Source organism: Bremia lactucae, linkage group LG3 (assembly GCF_004359215.1).
Source record: "Bremia lactucae strain SF5 linkage group LG3, whole genome shotgun sequence".
Classification (NCBI taxonomy): domain Eukaryota; phylum Oomycota; class Peronosporomycetes; order Peronosporales; family Peronosporaceae; genus Bremia; species Bremia lactucae.
In genome coordinates this window covers 18208-37040 of record NC_090612.1, presented here as the reverse complement: position 1 = coordinate 37040, position 18833 = coordinate 18208, and the positions used below count along the sequence as shown (strand labels likewise).

Genomic DNA, 18833 nt, shown 5'->3' with positions numbered 1-18833 from the left:
ACACTATCCTCACCCCGCATGAATTGTTCCTTCATGCGATGGAATTTAAAATGATGGATCTGACCAATCAAAATCATTTTAAAAATTAAGTGGTCATTTAGCGACCACTCCACCTAATGACATTCAGAGTGATTGTCGTTTAAGGGAGGGGTGATGTAACGGGGTGTATCGTTACATGAAATTAACAATAAAAGATTGTTAATTAATATTATCCAAAAGGTAGATAATATTTGGAGGAAATTACTTTAAATAGTAATTTCCTGAATTCTTATCCATAAATAGGTATAGACCATTATGTCTATTTATTCCGCAGACTAATCAGCTGTAGAAGTAATCAAAGAGAGTTACGAGATAAGATAGATAAGAATTCATTTACATGTTTAGTATTAGTTTATAGTTAAGACAACATTTACAAAGATAGATTAACAAGACACTTAACTATATTAATACAGTTTTCATTTTACACTCTTAAGCTAACTTGCCTTAAGAGAAGTCTTCCTCTATACGTACAGTGTACGTCACCTAACGAGAGGCACCACTCACATCTGAAGCAGTGTGAAGTGGAGTTATACTGAAACAGTACAAGTCGCAGTGCCCCGTTACAATGTTGATCCGTCGCTCATTGTCGACTACAATGAGTCGACACCGTTGCCATCACCTCATAGTAGTGCGGACAACGAGCTCATGAGGAAGGATGATGGCGCATTATTGCCCATCAAAATTCTCTAATGGCTCACAACATGGGAGACAGCAACATTTATACGAATGCTGTCTTGTCGTCTGCGCAAGCCAGTCGAATGTCATAATTACAGCCAATTACATTTCCTTGAATTTATCAACGTCCTATTAAATATATCAGAAAAATGGATGGGGTGAGTTTAGGAAAGGGCGACGGTGAGTTCAGGAATTCCTTATATCTATTATTCCTCTTATCGAAAATAATATTTATGAAGCTGCTCCGATTATAAGACCAGCACAATGAAATTTTCGCGTGGTCATAAATCTGCAACATATATCTAATGACAACATTTGGGTAGCACCAAAAGGAGGGTGCGTGCCGGCTCACTTCTTTTACGATGTAGACATTCAAATCAATGTATTGATTTAACAACCTACGATACCTGCAAAATCATTGAAACATACTAAGCGCCACCGCGCAGGCGAAGCACAAGGTGGAGAGTAGATTCCTTCTGAATGTTGTAGTCACTGAGCGTGCGACCATCCTCAAGCTGCTTACCAGCAAAAATCAGGCGCTGTTGGTCAGGAGGAATACCTTCCTTGTCTTGGATTTTCTGCTTCACGTTGTCGATCGTGTCTGACGGTTCGACGTCTAACGTGATCGTCTTGCCGGTCAATGTTTTCACAAAAATCTGCATGCCACCGCGTAGGCGAAGCACAAGATGGAGAGTAGATTCCTTCTGAATGTTGTAGTCACTGAGCGTGCGACCATCCTCAAGCTGCTTACCAGCAAAAATCAGGCGCTGTTGGTCAGGAGGAATACCTTCCTTGTCTTGGATTTTCTGCTTCACGTTGTCGATCGTGTCTGACGGTTCGACGTCTAACGTGATCGTCTTGCCGGTCAACGTTTTCACAAAAATCTGCATGCCGCCGCGCAGGCGAAGCACAAGATGGAGAGTAGATTCCTTCTGAATGTTGTAGTCACTGAGTGTGCGACCATCCTCAAGCTGCTTACCAGCAAAAATCAGGCGCTGTTGGTCAGGAGGAATACCTTCCTTGTCTTGGATTTTCTGCTTCACGTTGTCGATCGTGTCTGACGGTTCGACGTCCAACGTGATCGTCTTGCCAGTCAACGTTTTCACAAAAATCTGCATCGCCGTTTCGTTGTCAAAGTTTCTTTGCTGTTGGTTTCAAAAGAAAATGAATAATGAACAGTTGTTTTAGAAAGTTGTGGGACCCTAATTCTTAGAAAAAAATAGTATACTAAAACTATGTTTATTAATTGATCACATGTAGGTGTGACGTAGAGTGTGCGGTCAAGAACTATGTTATTATGGGGTAGCTTCCCATCATAATACAGAAAGCTGCGGGAAAGGTTCGTTTCTCGAACAAATATTCTTTCGCTTGACCTACTTATAAGCATATATAACTGTTATTTATCATTAAGTCATTAAAATAGAAATGGTAAGAGGCGACTTCAAGGCAAACGACCATAGCGACGACGGGACCAGCGCAGTAGGCCTGCAGCGAAAGGTTAAGGAAACATTGGTTCAGGTATTGAAGGTCTTTATCTACTAGTGACCGTGTTTTAATTTTATTCTGGGTGCAGATCTTGCCCTCAGAAGACGCGCTGGACCGGCCTGAATTTGATGCCCGCGAATTTATTAATCGAAACTTCCCGGACGAACAGAGTCTTGAGGATATTGGTGGCTTTGTTTGTCGCCTACGTGTTCGCATGAAGGAGCTAGATGACTTGCTATCACAAGCGTCGCGATCACAAAGTATGGCGGCTCACCAGACACTTGTGGACCTCATAGAGGCAAAAGCAGCTTCCCAGCAACTTTTTCACAAAATACAGGCAATTCGAGAAAAGGCAGAGCAGTCGGAAGCTATGGTGCAGGAAACATGTCGTGATATTAAGCAGCTCGATTATGCGAAGCGACATCTGCAGACTACGCTTACAGCATTGAAGCGGTTGCATATGCTAGTGAATGCAGTCGATCAGCTAGAGTTCATGTCCTCGCAGCGTAGATATCGCGAAGCTGCTTCTTTACTTGAAGCCGTCAACCAATTGTTCGTGCACTTTGACAGCTATTCCAGTGTCATTAAGATTGTTGAACTACACGAAACGGTGCGCACTTTGCAGGAAGAGCTCGGACGTCAAATTTTTGCTGACTTTCGGTCTATTGGACCGATAAGTTTGCTAGAGGAGAATTTCCCATCATACGACGAGCGACAGGCTGTTTTTGTCAACCTTTCAGCTGCTTGCGATGTAGTGGATGCTTTGGGCAGCGTAACGAGAGAGAAGCTCATTCGCGTGTTTTGTGACGAGCAACTGATGTCTTACGAGAGGTTATACGGCCATGGAGGAGAGTGTGCTGGCTTACAGCACGCTGAAACAAGATACGCATGGTTCTATAAACTTCTTGCTAACATCGAGGATATAATTAATGCATTCTTTCCAATACATTGGCGGATGGCTCGGCGTATGTGCATTCGGTACTGTGAGAAGACCCGGACGCATCTTCTCGCTCAGATAGGTGCTCTCGCTCCAGACGAGATGGATGTAACACGACTGCTGAAGTCCCTGCAGCGAGCGCTGATGTTTGAACGCGACGCAGTGCGTAGATTTGAAGAGACTGCGGATGAGGAAGATAGTCCACAGTATAAAATAGATGAGAACGGTGAAGCAGTCGATCCACTCCCCACAGTAGAAATTACAACGAATTATCGCCGCAAGAAGTGTGAGGTAGGGCAGAAAGCGTTAGTGGAAGAAATGAAAAAGAATTGCCAGTTGGTTGACGACAACAGCCGGAGCTTACCAACAATTCGAGGCATGATTTCGTGTTCGTTCGACCCTTTCATGACGGCATACATATCGCTGGAGCGAAAAAACATGGAGCAAATGATAAACGAAGATATGAGCGCTGAGTTGGTGGATTGGAATGGCCAGCTGCCTGTGTTTTCGAGCTCAGTAAACATGTTTGCTTACATCCGAAATTCCATTAAACGGTGCACGGCGCTCACAAATGGCCAAACTTTTTTCGATCTTCATAATGAGTTTAAGTACTGCTTTAGGCTCTACTCGCAACGTCTTCTTAGTAAACTTCCCCCTAGTGCTTCGGCGGGTTTATCCGGTGGGCTAGAGATCTCGAGCTGTAATGCGAATAATCATTTGAAGCTAAGGGATAAGCAGGAAGACGAGCTCTGTTTTGTCATTAATACGGCCGAGTACTGCGCTGAGACGCTGCCATCACTCGAGGAAGTTATACAGACGAAGATTAACAAGGCATTTTTTGAAGCCATAGAGCTTTCTGAAGAGGTTGATACATTTCATTTCGTTGGTGCTGCAGCCATGAAGTGTATCGTGGCTGGTTTGGAGACATCATTAGAGCGCGAATTAGCTGCTCTTTACAAAACAAATTGGCAGGTATGGGAGACAGTGGATGATGAGAGTTTGTATGTGACGCGAATGGGCGAGAAGTTGCAAGTGTTTGTTCAAAGATTGAGACAGATGTTGTCCGGACTATATTTCACAAACTTTTGCGACAAGTTTACCGCTTCTTTCGTTCCCAAGATCCTGCAAGCTGTCTTGAAGTGCCGAAAGATGAATCAAGTCGCAACTCAGCAGCTGCTTTTGGATGTGTACGCACTCAAGACGCTTTTTCTACAATTGCCAGTGCTAAGCCAAGACGGTAATCACATCTCCTCGGTAAGCACGACTACAATAACATCGCGTTACACCAAATTTGTCACGAACGAAATGGCGACCGTAGAAAATGTTTTAAAGCTAATAGGCACGCCAAATGACATGCTTGTCGAAAGTTTCAAAATTATGTTGCCGGACGGTACCGCGGAGGATTTTCAGGGTATAATGGTCGTGAAAGGCCTTCGTAAATGCGAGCAATCAGCGTATTTAGAGATGCTGGGTATGCAGTGTAAGCCCACGGGAAAGATTGCAGAAATGGAGGGCAAGGTTAGCGATATGACGGAAAATTGGAGAAAGAATATGCAAAACTTAGCCAAGGCGCCATTTGCATTCACGGGTAGTATAAACGCAAACGTACTGTGACCCTTTGTGTTGTAGTTAATTAATGGCTTTTTAAACCCTTGATAGAAGGCTTTAAAGTCATATCTTACGTGACGATCATTAATTTGCAAACTCGCGATTTTTCCCGTCGCACGCACAGGTTCAAAATATTCAATATCATTGCTTCTATTCCATCTTCGGCCTTGACACGATGACTAAATCGTCTAGATAATCTACCTGAACTGTGTGATGATGGCAACTTGGCAATTTCAACAGTTTGATTTTCTACGGCTTCATTTTCTATCTTTAGCGCCACTCGCTCTTTAGCTCGCTGAAGAACAAACTCAAATTTTTTTTCGCCATCGTCTGAATTGAACAGTTGCGAGTAGTAACCAAACAGCGCAGAGTTGCGAGCTCCAATCTTCTCATCGTCAGACGCTTTTCCGAACTCCAAATAAATAAGCAACTTGTTTATGGCAGGAAACGGCACGATCCCAGGTGGTTCTTGTCCTTTGAAATTAGAAAAAGATTGATGATGACGATATTGTGCGTATTGCGCATGTTGTTGTTAGCGGTTACATACCCATGATGCTCGCCATCGACAATGCATCTTGCCTTCTTCGTGAGGCCAAACTTGTGCTGAATTAATCTCGAGAGTGAGGTGGGCGAGCTCTTTATCGATGATGCTGCAGATGAATGTCATGTTGACGATGAACTTGACAGAAAACTGTTGCGCCTCGTAGAAAATCCGCTCTGAAGGTCTCCATGCTTTTCAACGTACAATCGCACAAATTTACGGTGAAGCCTCAGAAGCGCTTTGAACGATCCTGAGAAGCCTTATCGCGTGTGACTCTTTCGCGGTGAGCTACGACCAATTCTACGTAGTATCGCACTTGAAACTACCCTTTCTTTCTCAAGTAGGTCGCGTTGCGCTTTTCCTTGTGCGCTGTGATGTCAACGCCGATTGTCGGTGATGTCACGGTCCTGCTTTGGGGATTGCTATAACGATAAGCCAGAAGTTAGGGAGAAAAAATATCGTCTGCGACGTGTGAATTATTAAGCGCTAAAAATATGAATAGCCCTTAGGGCTCGTGTACGCGCTGTACACCGATGAGCCAGTGGCCTAAATGTTCTAGGCAAGACGCCAACACATCGTCATCTTCTGCAATTTCAGTATTAACTGTGTCGATCGTGAGCTGGTTGTCATCCTCTGGAGGAGGTTGAAGGAATCCACTGTATGGCAAAAGGCACGTTTCATTTCTGACGGGAGGCATCATAGGGGCGTCGAATTTGATTTTTTCTCGAATCTCATGCTCATGGCTGTCTACTACCGAAAAAGACAAATCAACCTTCTTCACTTGCTGCTCGTAAATCATGCGCTCCATCGTGCCTGTGCTGACAAGTCGATACACGTAAACAGTTTTGGCTTGGCCGATACGATGAGAGCGGCACATTGACTTATCATAACGAATGAGTTAACAATGTCACCGTGCTGCAAAACAAAATATATACCTGGTGATCATTTGACGGATTCCAGCTAACGTCAAACAAAACCAGACGATTTGCTGCGTGTAGGTTTATGCCTTCTGCACCAGCGCGCGTGGACACCAAAAGTAGCTTTACAGGAGAACTGTTCGAGCTAAATCGCTGCACAAAACTAATTAATGACGAAAAACTTTTGGTATACAGAGTAAGATGTGCTTGACGGAATAATTACCTGAATGTTTTCCATGCGTTTGACACCATTCGTGCTGCCGTCAATCTGCAAGAACCACTCGTTAAGTGGTCCATCTACACATGCGGTCTCTCGGGCACTCGAGACGCTAGCCTCTGCCTGCATTCGACGCTTGCGCATGATTCCAGCTGGATCACGGTTTGGGCGCGAAGCAATTTTTCGGCCTCTGAATATGCTAGGTTTCTCAAAGCGTCTCCGTTTGTCGGTAGCAACGTTGGATGCACGCGATGGACTGAAGCCACTATGCGATGGACTGAAGTCACTTGCTTGCAAAAAGTTGGAAATGACTTTTAGTGTAGGCACGCTTTGGGAAAAAACTACGACCTTATCTCCGCAAGCAAAGCTTTCCTTTACGATGCGCATTAGGACCGCCATCTTACCACTATTTTCGAGCAATTGTGTTTGATACCCCTCTTTCAAGGGCTGCACTGACGGTAAACTCGTTTTTTTGCTTTGGCCAAAGATAACAGATCGAGCCCATTCGTACGAATTTTGCGTGCCTGTGATTTTCAGACGCTTTCGGCGCTCGAGGGCAACAGCAATCTGACGCTTTCTAAGTAAACGCTCTTTACTTTCCCAAGCCCAGCCACTTATATTGTACATGGTCGGCACAGCATCATTAAACTCTTCATCCTCCAGCAACAACGTTGTTTCCTGTTGAGAAGGGCACAATTTCGAATAAATTATGTCTGGGTGATTCATTACCTGCAGCAGTGCGGCGTACGCTGTCAATAAGTCGGCAGCAGCGGATGTATCATCGCCATAAAAGTCGAGAAAGTCACAGTACAAACGACGCTGCACTGGCGAGAGCTTGCAATACAAGATCCATTCTTTTTTTGGCGGCAATTGGGAACGCAATAAACCCTTGCCTCTTCGCAACACGATACTCTGCAGCCGCTTAATCAGTTCTCGCGATCGTATTAAATTCCCCTCTAGTACTGGTCGCTCGTATTTGGCGCGAAATTCTTCGTAGCTTCCCAAAAAACCATCTCGCGCAAAATTAACCATGCACCAGTACTCAGACAGCGAATTTTGGACAGGGTAACCAGTGAGTACTATGCGTCGCGATGTTTGAATCTGAGCCACGCTTTGGCATAGCAACGAGCTTGGGTCTTTCATGCGGTGGCCTTCATCCATGACAACTAGATTTGCACCCGGATTACACAATAGCTGTCGATACTCGCGAGCAGTGCGTTGTATATCGGCTGCTTTTTGCGCTAATGTACTTGTGATTTCTTTTTTGGCTGATGTCATGCGCAAGCATACATGAATAGATGCGTCACGCTCTTCAAAACAACTTATTGGCGTTGTTGTAGGATTAAGCATCCCACGGAACATTTCGTAGCCCATAAGAAGTACACCACCCGTGCGCTTCCAGCGCTGCAGCAGTCGTAGTCGACCTGCAGCCGAACTTTTCGTTGTATAAGTATCCAGCGTTAAAATAGGGCAGCGCACGCGTGACTCGGCAGTCAGCCACTTTTCAAACTCGGAAGTCCAATTAGGCAAACAAATGGCCGGACACAACACCAGAACTGTTGGCATTGCATTTTCAACGTTGCTATTTTTATTGTGCTCTTCTTCCTCTTTCGGTATTGTCTTACTATCATCACAGGTCTGGTCATGTCGCTGTCGAGCTTCAATCTCATCAACTATAAAAGAATAAATGACAGTTATTACTTGCAGCGTCTTCCCAAGACCCATATAGTCTGCCAAAATGCACCCATGACCAGCCGCCACATGAGAGTATAGGAATTTTACACCGTCTACTTGATGAGGCTTCAACATGGGTTTAATTTCTTTTGCAATCCATACGTCATCTTCTGGTTTTTCATGAATATTGTTTGCAATTGAACTTAGTTGCACGCGCCCATACTGATCTATTATCTCTTTCGCAGTATCTGAGCCGCCATCGGAAGCAGACAGCTTTGTAGCATCCATACTCACAGAATCATTTATACTTTGTGGTGTATCTTCATCTTCAGCAGGGCAAATGCACGGCAGCATCTTACAGCTCATGCATTGAAATGTGGCGTCGGCAGCGAGTAACAGGCGAAGCTTATTCTTCGTAAGCATGGTGTCTTTACGTCTGTCCTCATCACAAAATAAATTGTTTAATTCTACGAATTCTTCAGCCTCGCTCACACAAATACATGGCAGAAGGCCACATGTGCATCTGTTACTGTCCATCGCATATATGTTTGACCAAAACTTTTATCAATTTCAATCTTCTATTCCAAAACGGAAATTTCATTCGAGAAAAAAAAGCAAAATGACGCATAAATTCCACGGCTGCTTCTGGTCAGTCGTAGCTGTTGCTGGCACAGTGACAGCGGCAGTAGTTTTTTACAAGTACGCTTCAAGAAGAAATCGCGAATCTGAAGAGAGCGAGTTGCATACCGCCACTGAGATGCAAATCGCCACTGAGTGTCAAGAGTGCGAGGAGTGCATCACGGACGACGAAAGTGAGGAGAAGGAAGACTTAGATAACTCGCAAAAGATGGTGAGAGTTCAGGAAAGGCATCTTTAATATCGATTAAACATATCACTGCCTAATGTTCCTATCAATACACTGTCGCGTTGGTGCAGCTTCTGGCCACGTTTGGGCTGATGCTGATGGTGTTGGTGACCATTGTTTCCTCGGCTCTACCGTTGAGCTATCAGTTTGAGGACACTTATTTTATGGAGATTCCACTATTTCAGCCACTGTTGTGGATTGCGGCCGGAATTTTTCAGGTGGGAAGCAAGCAGACGCAATGGTGAATAAATACTCACAAAATGTATCGCTGCCAGCTGCAACTTTTAGGATATTTTATTAAATTTTTGTTTACATCAATTTCGGATACGAGATTGCACTTACTTAAGAGAAACGAAACGCTGCCAGCGAATTTGACTTTATTCGGCAGCAAGGCAGTATCATTGCGCGTACCACCATGCCCCAGAAAGTGCAAAGGCAATTAAAGTTATTTGTGATAAGGTAGAATCTGCACTCGACCGATTTTTATAAACCATAACTATGGAGATCAAAATTCGGTCTTATAATATTGCTGTCATCTGTAGACACGCAGCTTAGATGTTTCAGAAAAAGCAGCGCGAGTAAACGCGCAAGTTTCTCGAAGAAGAGGCGGTAAATTACCCTCGAAGCGCCGGAATAATTGGTACTGCTTGCGGCATTGCTTTTTTGTTGTCGGTATGGCTGCTGTTGGAAAGTTAAATTTAGACGTGGCGTCTAGCTCGTATAATCATTACCTTGTTGAAGAAAAGAGCAATCCTGATGAGAAATTATGATAAGAAGGTAGAGCGTAGACAGCGACTCTGGTGCTCCAAATAAGTGGATGACCATTTTGACTACGTACAATTTCTTGTTGACGAATACATTGAAATTATGTTTACTTGTGCACGCTGACTAAAGAAGTGCGGTGGACAACATTCGCGACCTCAAGGACAGGATAAAAAAGACACTTGATCCGGGTAAGAGCGCTCTAGCGATCTAGATTATTACGTATCTGTTAGGATCACATAAAACGAGCATTTAAGCTAGACCCGACAGATGCTAAATACGTCTCGCAACATTTTTGAGCAGTGGTGCTTAGCCTTTGCCTGACATGACATGTATTGAATAGTGTGCCGCAGCTACATCCTTCGGCACTACAAGGTGCTTTACATGAGGAAGCTACGAGCATTTCCATGCAGCAGATTTTCCTGACACAAATAACAATTGTATGTTCATTTTATTAAAATTTCGGAAGCATGAGTATTTAGGATTTTGGGAAAAAGGATGTCTTCCTTCTTGCGCAGGTACGCCTTTCTTGCAATCGTGATTTCTTTATCTTGTTTGTTCACTATCGGTTCAAATGAAGGTTGACCTTTCTAGAATAAATCGAGCAGCAAAAGGTCGTTGCCCTCTCTTTTTGGGCTCATAACCTGTTCAGTATTGAACTGTAGTAAAAGGATTATGATTTTGTTTTCCGTTATGCCTTCACCTACTTTACAATCGCTACCCTTCTTGTCCACGCATCTGCAAATCCCTATATCGTTTTGCACAATGAGATGAAGTGTCGTGGGATGAACAGCTCGTGATTTTGCTTGGAATTCTGTCCGAAGAATACGATCAGATCGTTAAGATTATCGAGAACGTGAGGGACATCGATCTATTTCAAGCCAAGGAGATGCTTCGTCGCGAGTACGAAGTCATAGCTCGAAAGGATAGAGCGAAATTGTTTTGAAGGCTACTCGACTCAGTAGAGTGGGTAATCAAGGCTTCAACAATTTCTGTGAAGACTAAGGAGGACAAGAAGGTAGCGCGGGACGTCGCGAGGTTAATTAAGCAATTTTATCTTCAATTAATGGCAGGTAGTGGTCAGGTGATTTTACAGCAAAATTTACTGAGAAAGGAATCGATCCTCTCGAAGCATGCTGCTTTATTTAGAACAGAAGGCAACTGCTGCGCCACGAGAGATGATGGTTTTACCTGGACATCCTCCAATTCCAGCAGAGAACGCAAATGAGTGGTAAATGGCAACCCAAAGAAAGGCGTAAATCGGGCCTATTCGGTTCCAAGCAACAATTTTTTCAGCATGCACGGCATCGTTTCAACGTTATAGAGCATTTCACAATGCCTGTTTTACTCTCTCCTATGGCTCGTGCGCCGAATTCGACGGTCTGCCCGTTTATATTCTTGAAGCGAAAGCTTTATCGCCGCCACCAATTCACTGTAACTCAAACAATGCTGTCAATTCTCTTCTAAATTTCAGCCTCAGCAATTATCACCCAATACGTACATGTCACCTTCGTCGTTTAATTCATCGTGATGCTCCTGTGTTACCTCAGCAATTAAGTGTGGATTTGAGTTTTCCGGGTTGCGGTGGCGAATCTCATTCTGCAGACATATCGACCCGTAAGCAACTTTTAAAGGTAGCACGTCAATTTAAATGAAAAATGACACCTCAAACTGTTCAGCTGATAAAGAACCCATCATTCTTAGGGTTCCGCGATTGAATACCGAGTAGGCGCTGATGCCGCTTGAACGCCCCTCATCTCCTATCAAAAGGTGGCAGCCTATCAAAGCGAAACCTGATGTAATGATGTACGCCATTGCAAACTCGCGTTCGTTGTCATATATGTAGAAAAGCCCAGCCATCCAAACGGAGAAAATCACGGAGAAAACTGCGAGATAGCGCCAACATGCTAAAATCTCAAAGCCGATACTCCGTACTGTCTCTTTCGACACTAGGTGCGCCACTTTACATTTTATCTTAGCACGCGTCTCGCAATTCACGCGCAGTACGGGAGGAATAAAGGGCACTAGCCAATCCAACGGTCCTTGCTCAGCTAAGCACATTTACAATGATAAAATATTAAATTTATTATCTTATTTATCGCATTTTTCAAATAGAATAAAAGTAGGGAGCCGTGCAAAATTAATAGTTATTCCTTTAGAGCCCTTTTGGACAAAATTAACAATTATTCCTTTCGAGCCCTTTTGCAAAATTAACAATTATTTGTTTGTTGTAAATTAAATAAAAACTACCTGCGCAAAGGTCTTTTAACCAATTGCGTCGTGTTAGGACAGCCAATTATTTGGACAAATTGCGCCTGGTCAGATAAAGAGCTATTTTGCAGATCAAAAAGGGAGCCGGTATAGCAAAAAAAAACTTTTGGATATTGGCTCCGTCTGTTTTAAATAAAACGTCAAATAAAATATTTTCACTGAATGAGTCATTCCGCTGCATCCAAAAATCAACAGCTATTTTTTTAAATCGTCTATAGATCGCCCTTTTGGCCTATGAAACATCAACCCTCTATATTACATTAGAGAATCGCTATAGCCACACACCCTAATTATCTACATGAGAGTAGTGTAATGGGTGTGACTGCCCCTGGGCACATCAGAAACCGTGCTTTTCTTTGGCGATGTTGAATCAACTGTTTCTAACAGGTAAGAAAAACCAAAAGCACCCGCACTTGATTGGCAAGTCATAAAAGAGCGAAAATAAATGCAGCAAATCAAGCACGAAGAAGAATTTAAGCTGAAAAAAGCGACAAGAGTCGGAGGTGCGCTTTTGCGCATGCATGTTAGTTAGTCTTCGGAGGTCAAGCTAAGGATGAATTTATTTTACTTTACTTCTACCACCTTTTGCGAAGTGCATGCTAACCTTTCAAAAAGGAAAATCCTAGCGCTCTTTTTTGGACCCACCATAAGCGCAAGCAAGCTACAAATTTCTCATGTTCCAGCTTTTTCAGCTTCCGCTGGTAGTTTCTTTGTTAAAAAAGCATCTTGCTATTTAACAAAGAAATTACGCAAGTATTGCGAGATCTTTTGCAGGCCTTTCGAGCTACTGAAACTGGAAGGCCTGGATATAAATTTCTCAATACATATTCTTCTTATCAACAAATTGCTTACCCTTATAAATAACGAGGTAGATTTTTTGGGGGTGTGGCTATATCGGTTCCCAACAGATTCAGCAAGATGGTACATGTAGGCGGGCACGTCGTAATGCGGCCACGCTCTACTTAGACACATCCTAGCACAACGAGGAAGCGGTCAAACCAGCTTCTCTTGCATGCAGTGAGGTAGTTGTGGTTGGCACCTTAGCGACCTCACCCAACGCACTAAATACTCTAGTAAAGTGTCGTCACTGGAGCGGTAATCCGGCTCCTCGTGCGCACTTACTAAGTAGAAAGTAGTTTTCAGACTCATTTATATCAAATCGCATTAAACATAAACACCTATTCTTTCCAATCATAAGATGTCATCTTTGCAGATAACACTGATATGTATTGCGAGCGTATCTTTCTAGATACCTCGCGTAATAGATGACGCTAGCCGTCATCCCTTCTAATGTGAAAGCATCACATACACAAGGGTTGGTCACAAATGTGAACTACACCCGAGTGGTGGTTCTAATTACATTATCTAAGGAATTGACCATACCCTTAAGAACACCAAGAGTACTTAACGGGGACTGTGTAACATTAGAGCAACTTTAGCCCGTTACATGCGCGGTTAACGAAACACTGACCACAAAGACCTTTTTTTGGATCGCTGCCTGTATTCTTAGAGGACATCCCGGGTGTTGTGTAAGCTATATCGCCTGCGGAAAATATTGTAGTTAGTTTAGAAAGTAGAAGTGGATGATTGACGGTAGATTTTGATGTTGCTAGTCGTGCTAGGACATTTCAAGTTGCTGATCGTGCAAGGAGATTTGGATCTGGATAGCGCAGCGACTATTAATGAGAGCGCTGCCCACAAAGACGCAGTCGCTTCTTCGTTGGATAAAACCACAATAACGCTCTATGATCAGACCATTATCCATAATGGCTCTGACATAGAGGAATCTGAGCCTAAACTTCCGCGGAAGACACGTGGACGTGCTCAGTCGGTGTCACAAGCCAGTCGTTTAGAACGTAGCTATGTGACGGGTGGCATATCTCTAATGCCCCCTCCATCTAAATGGCCTCGATCAAACGGGCCAAGAGCGTCGCTCCTAGAGCGCGCTCTTGTAGACGCACATAATTATTATGGCGTCTTTCAATCATGGAGGGCTCAGGGAAAATCGCTTGGGCGTATTTTCCCGATCCCGGTCGTGTTGCGTTCAAATGAAACGCCCGACCAATACGAGGCGGAATTTCTGGGCCGCATTCAACCACATTCCGATGTGATTAAACAGCAGTCGCAGCGAATTAATTTCGCCCGTTTGCGTGTGAAAGAAATCATGGGTGGTACTGTACCCCCTGTTTCTTCTCACTACGCTGCTTCTGCTAGTCCATTTGAGACTAGCAAAGTGGCCTCAGCTGGTGCTCCTTTTCATAGGCAGCAACCAAGCCGGGCACATCAATACGTAGGGTATCGATTGGTTCCCAAGAGTCAAAACTCTTCGGGAAAATTTTCCATTGGACGAAGATCTGATACCTTTGCCTCAGGAGCGGTGGGCAAGCAATCTTCCAACAAGAAAGCGTTGATTCCCACCCGCAACCATCAGTGCAGGCGGCGCCCGATAGGAGTGGCGATCTCGCCCACCTAGTCGCGGCTGCCTTACCTTCGTCCGTTCAGTAACAGGCATTTTGCGCTGTTGAACGACCTATTGCGGATCTCGAAGGTCAAGTCTCGCGACTGCCTCCGGATCTTTGTGATGTCCGAGGGAAGGCTCGTCAGGGTTATGAACGCCTGAAGACTCGCTTGGACCTTTTTGACCGGATAATGATGAGGGATCCGCGTTACACGCGTGATGTCCCTCGCTCTCCGAGTCCTGTTCGTGGTGAAGGGGGAGTCGGTCGGCTGATAGTTTTTCGCCCTCTCCGTCCCCATCACCCGAACGACGCTCGACTCACAGTCGGCGTCACTATCGGTCTCCTTAGATAAATGGGGGTATATGACCTCATTTGGGTCAACACACCTCTTCAGACGACCCACGTAATAATGGGGTGCGTCTTCATATACGGGGGAAGGGTGAACCTGTAATTTAGGTCTCCAACCTCTTCTACCACCGTAAAATTCCAAACGGTGTCTCACCCGTACTGGCGTGGACACTGTTATTTATAGCGAACTCCACAAACAGAAATTGCACGCTCCACTCTTTGAAAGTTGCTATAGTGCGTCAGACATCCGCCACGACCCGATTGGTACGTTCTGTTCGGCCATCGGTCTGGGGATGATCTGCGGTCGACATGTGGAGCTTGCTACCTAGCAGCTCGAACACATGTCGTCAGAAACCAAACGTAAAACGTGGATCCCGGTCCGATATTATGGACTCGGGCACCCATGTAGTCGGTAAACATGATCTAGGAACAAGAGAGCTGCCTCCTTGCCTTTGATCAATGTTTTACATGATGCCAAATGCACCATTCTGCTCAGTCTGTCTACAAAGACGACAAGCCCTGTCCAACCCTTATGATCGGGCGGCATGCCAAACATCAAGTCCAGACTTACTGACTTCTAACAATCCGTTGGAATCGGTAGCGGCTTCAGTGGCGCAATGCTGGACAGTGCAGGCTTAATGCGCTGACACTGTTCGCAAGAGCGAATATAGTTGGCCACCCGTCTATATATGAGTGGCCACCAAAATTCCTCTGACACTCGTACGAATGTCTTTTCACGGCCCAGATGCCGACTAGATGGCGCATCATGGAGCTCGTGAAGGATCATCAGCTTGAGATCTGTGTCTTGAGGCACATAGATTTTCAAGGGATCACAAGGTGACAGCTGATGCCATAACAGGCCATCGCTGTAGCTAAAGCGATTTAGCTTAGCTTTCAGGTGCGACGGAAGGGAAACTTTTCGTCCACCAAAGTGATCCAAAAGCAGGCGACAATGGTCGTCCTGACTGTAGCTCTCTTTTATCACAGAGGCCAATAAGCTCGTCACGTGGTATGCCTCCATGACTGCCCACGTTGATGGCTAAAGTTGTGCTTTCGCACTACACACACTTTACTGTCGTCTTACCTCGAAGTCTGGTCTGCGCGATAAAGCGTCAGCCAAGGCATTTGACTTACCCGACTCGTATTCAACTTTGAAATTAATTTAGAGAAAAAGTAAGCCATCTTGCCATTCTAGGCGAGAGGTGCGGTGAGTTTATTGCGGTCCGCAGTGATGCGTGATCCGTATAAACCACAAATGGCTCGGTGCCCAATAGGTGCACACGAAACTTGGCAAGATCATACTTTGTGACAGTAACTCTTTGTCATGCATGGGGCAATTCAGTTCCGCGGCTTTTAACAACCGGGACTGATAAGAGATGACGCGGTCAACGCCGTCGTCATCCTTCTGCATGAGCGCGCTGCTGATTGCAAAAGTACTTGCATCGCAGATGACGCTAAAGGGCTTATCCACGTCTGGCAACGCCAAGAACGGTGCCTCTACAATAGATTGCTTCACTGATGTGAACGCATCATCTTGTTCTTTTAACCAAGCACTCGTAGTCAATCTACGCCTGAGTTTTTACAAGACTTAACCCTCACGAGAATGGAAGAGGTTCCAGTACTGTCAGTAGCGCAACGCGCCGCTTATGACAAGCTAAAAACATTATTTGGGCTTGAACACGTGGAATTAATTATCTCCCAGCGAGCAGACCCAGACAAGGAAAAATCAATTAAGGAATATCCAATCCCACGGCATGTGAAGGATTGCGCCAATTCCTAGGGCTCGCTAATTACTTGCATAAATATAGCAAGAATCATGCTGAGCAAATTAAACCATTATCTGACCTCCTTAAAAAGGACGCAGAATGGATGACCAGGTGATGACCCTCCTTGTGGATTCGGGTGCAACACATAATTTAAAAAAAATTGCGGCTCTAAAACAGGTGTTCGAGTCGCTTTGCCAGGATGGCAAGCAAGAAAAGGCGACCACAGGCGCGCTCATCAAGTGTGAAGAGTTGAAGTAAAAAAAATTGCCTTCAATTTTAGTGACTTCTCTTGTAAAGAGAAGTTCACAGTGCCAGGTATGGAGAGTCCGTATGACCTCATCCAGGCATGCCATGGTTGGCAAAACACCAACCATGGATAGACTGGCGTACACGCACAGTTGCGAACTCAATGCAGGACACCGGAAAGGATGTGCTCCTGTGAGAGGCATAACAACTGATGTCGTGTCGAAAACAGATGAGGGTACGTTGATGGGATGTCAAACGTCACGAATTCCTACCCAGCTCGTGGAGACTGGGGTAGTGAAAAGGGCAATGACAAGTAGTCATGTGTCCCATAGGCCTGCACAGAGCCGAGAGCCTGTAGTAGTAGACGGCAAGCTGACGGAAGTCAAGCGTCGCATGAACTGGCACAGTGCCAAGAGCCTGTTGCGGTTGGAAGGGGTGCGTTAGCCAGGAGAGTAACGGCATCCGCTCTCCAGTCAAAGGTCAAAGGTCGTAGTGACTCGAAGAACGACAGACAGATTAGGAGTATTAAAGGCACGTCTAAACGAGTGGCCTTTGCATCAGTCCTTAATAAAGAGGACGGGACTTCGAACCAGGTGTTCGAGGCCGTCAGACAAAATTGCGGAGGCATCCTCAGTTGAGGTGGTCCGGCAAGTCTTTAAATTTGCCGAGGATATAGTAAGTCTCCCGGAGATGTCGTGGGATCTGTTCCTTGCCGAATTAAAGGAAGGAAAGATCCACGATCCGGAGATGTCGTGGGATCTTTTCCTTGCCAAGTTAAAGGAGGAAAGATACATGAAATAGTCACACAAGTGCCAGAAGAGAACATGGTGGACTTTTGCTCGTCGTCCACAATGGACGAGAGCGTCCTAGAAACGGACAGAAAGAAACGGTTCGCTGCTCAAGGCTGGGATGCCTTGAGAGACAGTCCGTTTTTCTTAAGATGTGTGGAAAAATCGCGATGTGTTCCGAGAAGAAGCGCTCGAGCCGCCAACCAGCAGATTGGGGCATCGGGCACGAAATAGACCTCGAACCAGGCACAAAGTATTGTGTGACCAGGCAATGGCCGTTGACGAAAGAGCAAGTCATTATATCGATGAGTTCGTCGACAAGCGAGCCAAGGCGGAACATGTGCGTGAGAGCGAATCGCCTCACTGCAGCCCGACCTTGTTTCATGCTTACAATAAGCTGAACACGGCGACCATACCGGCTCAAATGCCAATCCCGCGGAAAGATGTTCTGTTGAACTCCATGGGAAAGTCAACTATCTTTTCCGCGTTGGATTTGAAGGATGGCTACTATCAGGTACTCATGAGAGAGTCCGATGTAGCCAAAACGGCAGTAAGCACCCCAAACGGAATGCTTTGGGAGTGGCTTGCGATTCCCCAAGGTTTGAAAAGCGCTCCAGCGACATTTAACCGAGTGGTGGCTCACGTGATGCGTCAGCACCATGCCTACGCACCCATTACTTTGACGATGTGTTCGTGCATAGTAGGGCCGAGGATGGGCTGAGCGTGCACAAGCGTCATTTGACGCTGTGTTGCCGACTTTGAAGACGCCCAATTGTACGTCAACTTGCAAAAGTGCGTCATGGGGGTCGCTGAGATACCTTTGCTGTGTTGCATCGTTGGAACACATGGTGTACGAGCAGACCCAGGCAAGGAAAAATCAGTACAAGAATGGCCAATCCCACGGCATGTGAAGGATTTGCGCCAATCCCTAGGACTCGCTAATGACTTGCATATATAGCAAGAATTATGCTGAACAAACTAAACCATTATCTGACCTCCTTTAAAAGGACGCAGAATGAGTTAGTTAAAAGAACAAGATGATGCGTTCACATCAGTGAAGCAATCTATTGTAGAGGCACCGTTCTTGGCATTGCCAGACGTGGATAAGCCCTTTAGCGTCATCTGCGATGCAAAAACTTTTGCAATCAGCAGCGCGATCGTGCAGAAGGATGACGACGGCGTTGACCGCGTCATCTCTTATCAGTCCCGGTTGTTAAAAGCCGCGGAACTGAATT

The 18833-nt window shown here is 45.2% G+C and overlaps 5 protein-coding genes across 5 annotated transcripts; 2 read left to right on the top strand and 3 right to left on the bottom strand.

Moving 5' to 3' along the window:
- Positions 1-1142: 1142 nt before the first annotated feature.
- CCR75_005335 (uncharacterized protein) lies at positions 1143-1832 on the bottom strand (the record flags this gene model as incomplete). The annotated part of the gene is made up of 1 exon (XM_067963416.1): positions 1143-1832. The coding sequence occupies one exon, from the start codon at positions 1830-1832 to the stop codon at positions 1143-1145; it is 690 nt and encodes a 229-aa protein (XP_067816626.1).
- Positions 1833-2139: 307 nt separating this feature from the next.
- Positions 2140-4750, top strand: CCR75_005336 (uncharacterized protein; the record flags this gene model as incomplete). Its single annotated transcript, XM_067963417.1, has 2 exons — positions 2140-2232; positions 2288-4750. The coding sequence occupies 2 exons, from the start codon at positions 2140-2142 to the stop codon at positions 4748-4750; spliced, it is 2556 nt and encodes an 851-aa protein (XP_067816624.1).
- On the bottom strand, positions 2243-8630 carry CCR75_005337 (uncharacterized protein; the record flags this gene model as incomplete). The annotated part of the gene is made up of 3 exons (XM_067963418.1): positions 2243-6165; positions 6221-6355; positions 6426-8630. The coding sequence occupies 3 exons, from the start codon at positions 8628-8630 to the stop codon at positions 5791-5793; spliced, it is 2715 nt and encodes a 904-aa protein (XP_067816625.1). The 3' UTR covers positions 2243-5790.
- Positions 8631-8712: 82 nt separating this feature from the next.
- On the top strand, positions 8713-9203 carry CCR75_005338 (uncharacterized protein; the record flags this gene model as incomplete). Its single annotated transcript, XM_067963419.1, has 2 exons — positions 8713-8943; positions 9030-9203. The coding sequence occupies 2 exons, from the start codon at positions 8713-8715 to the stop codon at positions 9201-9203; spliced, it is 405 nt and encodes a 134-aa protein (XP_067816503.1).
- Positions 9204-10029: 826 nt separating this feature from the next.
- On the bottom strand, positions 10030-11818 carry CCR75_005339 (uncharacterized protein). The gene is made up of 5 exons (XM_067963420.1): positions 11386-11818; positions 11222-11319; positions 11060-11152; positions 10307-10986; positions 10030-10244 (listed from the first exon to the last, which is right to left on the bottom strand). The coding sequence occupies exons 1-3, from the start codon at positions 11779-11781 to the stop codon at positions 11065-11067; spliced, it is 582 nt and encodes a 193-aa protein (XP_067816623.1). The 5' UTR covers positions 11782-11818; the 3' UTR covers positions 10030-10244; positions 10307-10986; positions 11060-11064.
- Positions 11819-18833: the final 7015 nt, after the last annotated feature.

Excerpts from the sequence above, each read along its gene's own strand:
- CCR75_005339 (XM_067963420.1), bottom strand. The coding sequence starts at position 11,781 with ATGTGCTTAGCTGAGCAAGGACCGTTGGATTGGCTAGTGCCCTTTATT. Across the intron at positions 11,320-11,385 it reads TATCAGCTGAACAGTTTGAG|AATGAGATTCGCCACCGCAA; the intron begins GTGTCATTTTTC and ends ATATGTCTGCAG. Across the intron at positions 11,153-11,221 it reads TTAAACGACGAAGGTGACAT|TGAATTGGTGGCGGCGATAA; the intron begins GTACGTATTGGG and ends TTTGAGTTACAG.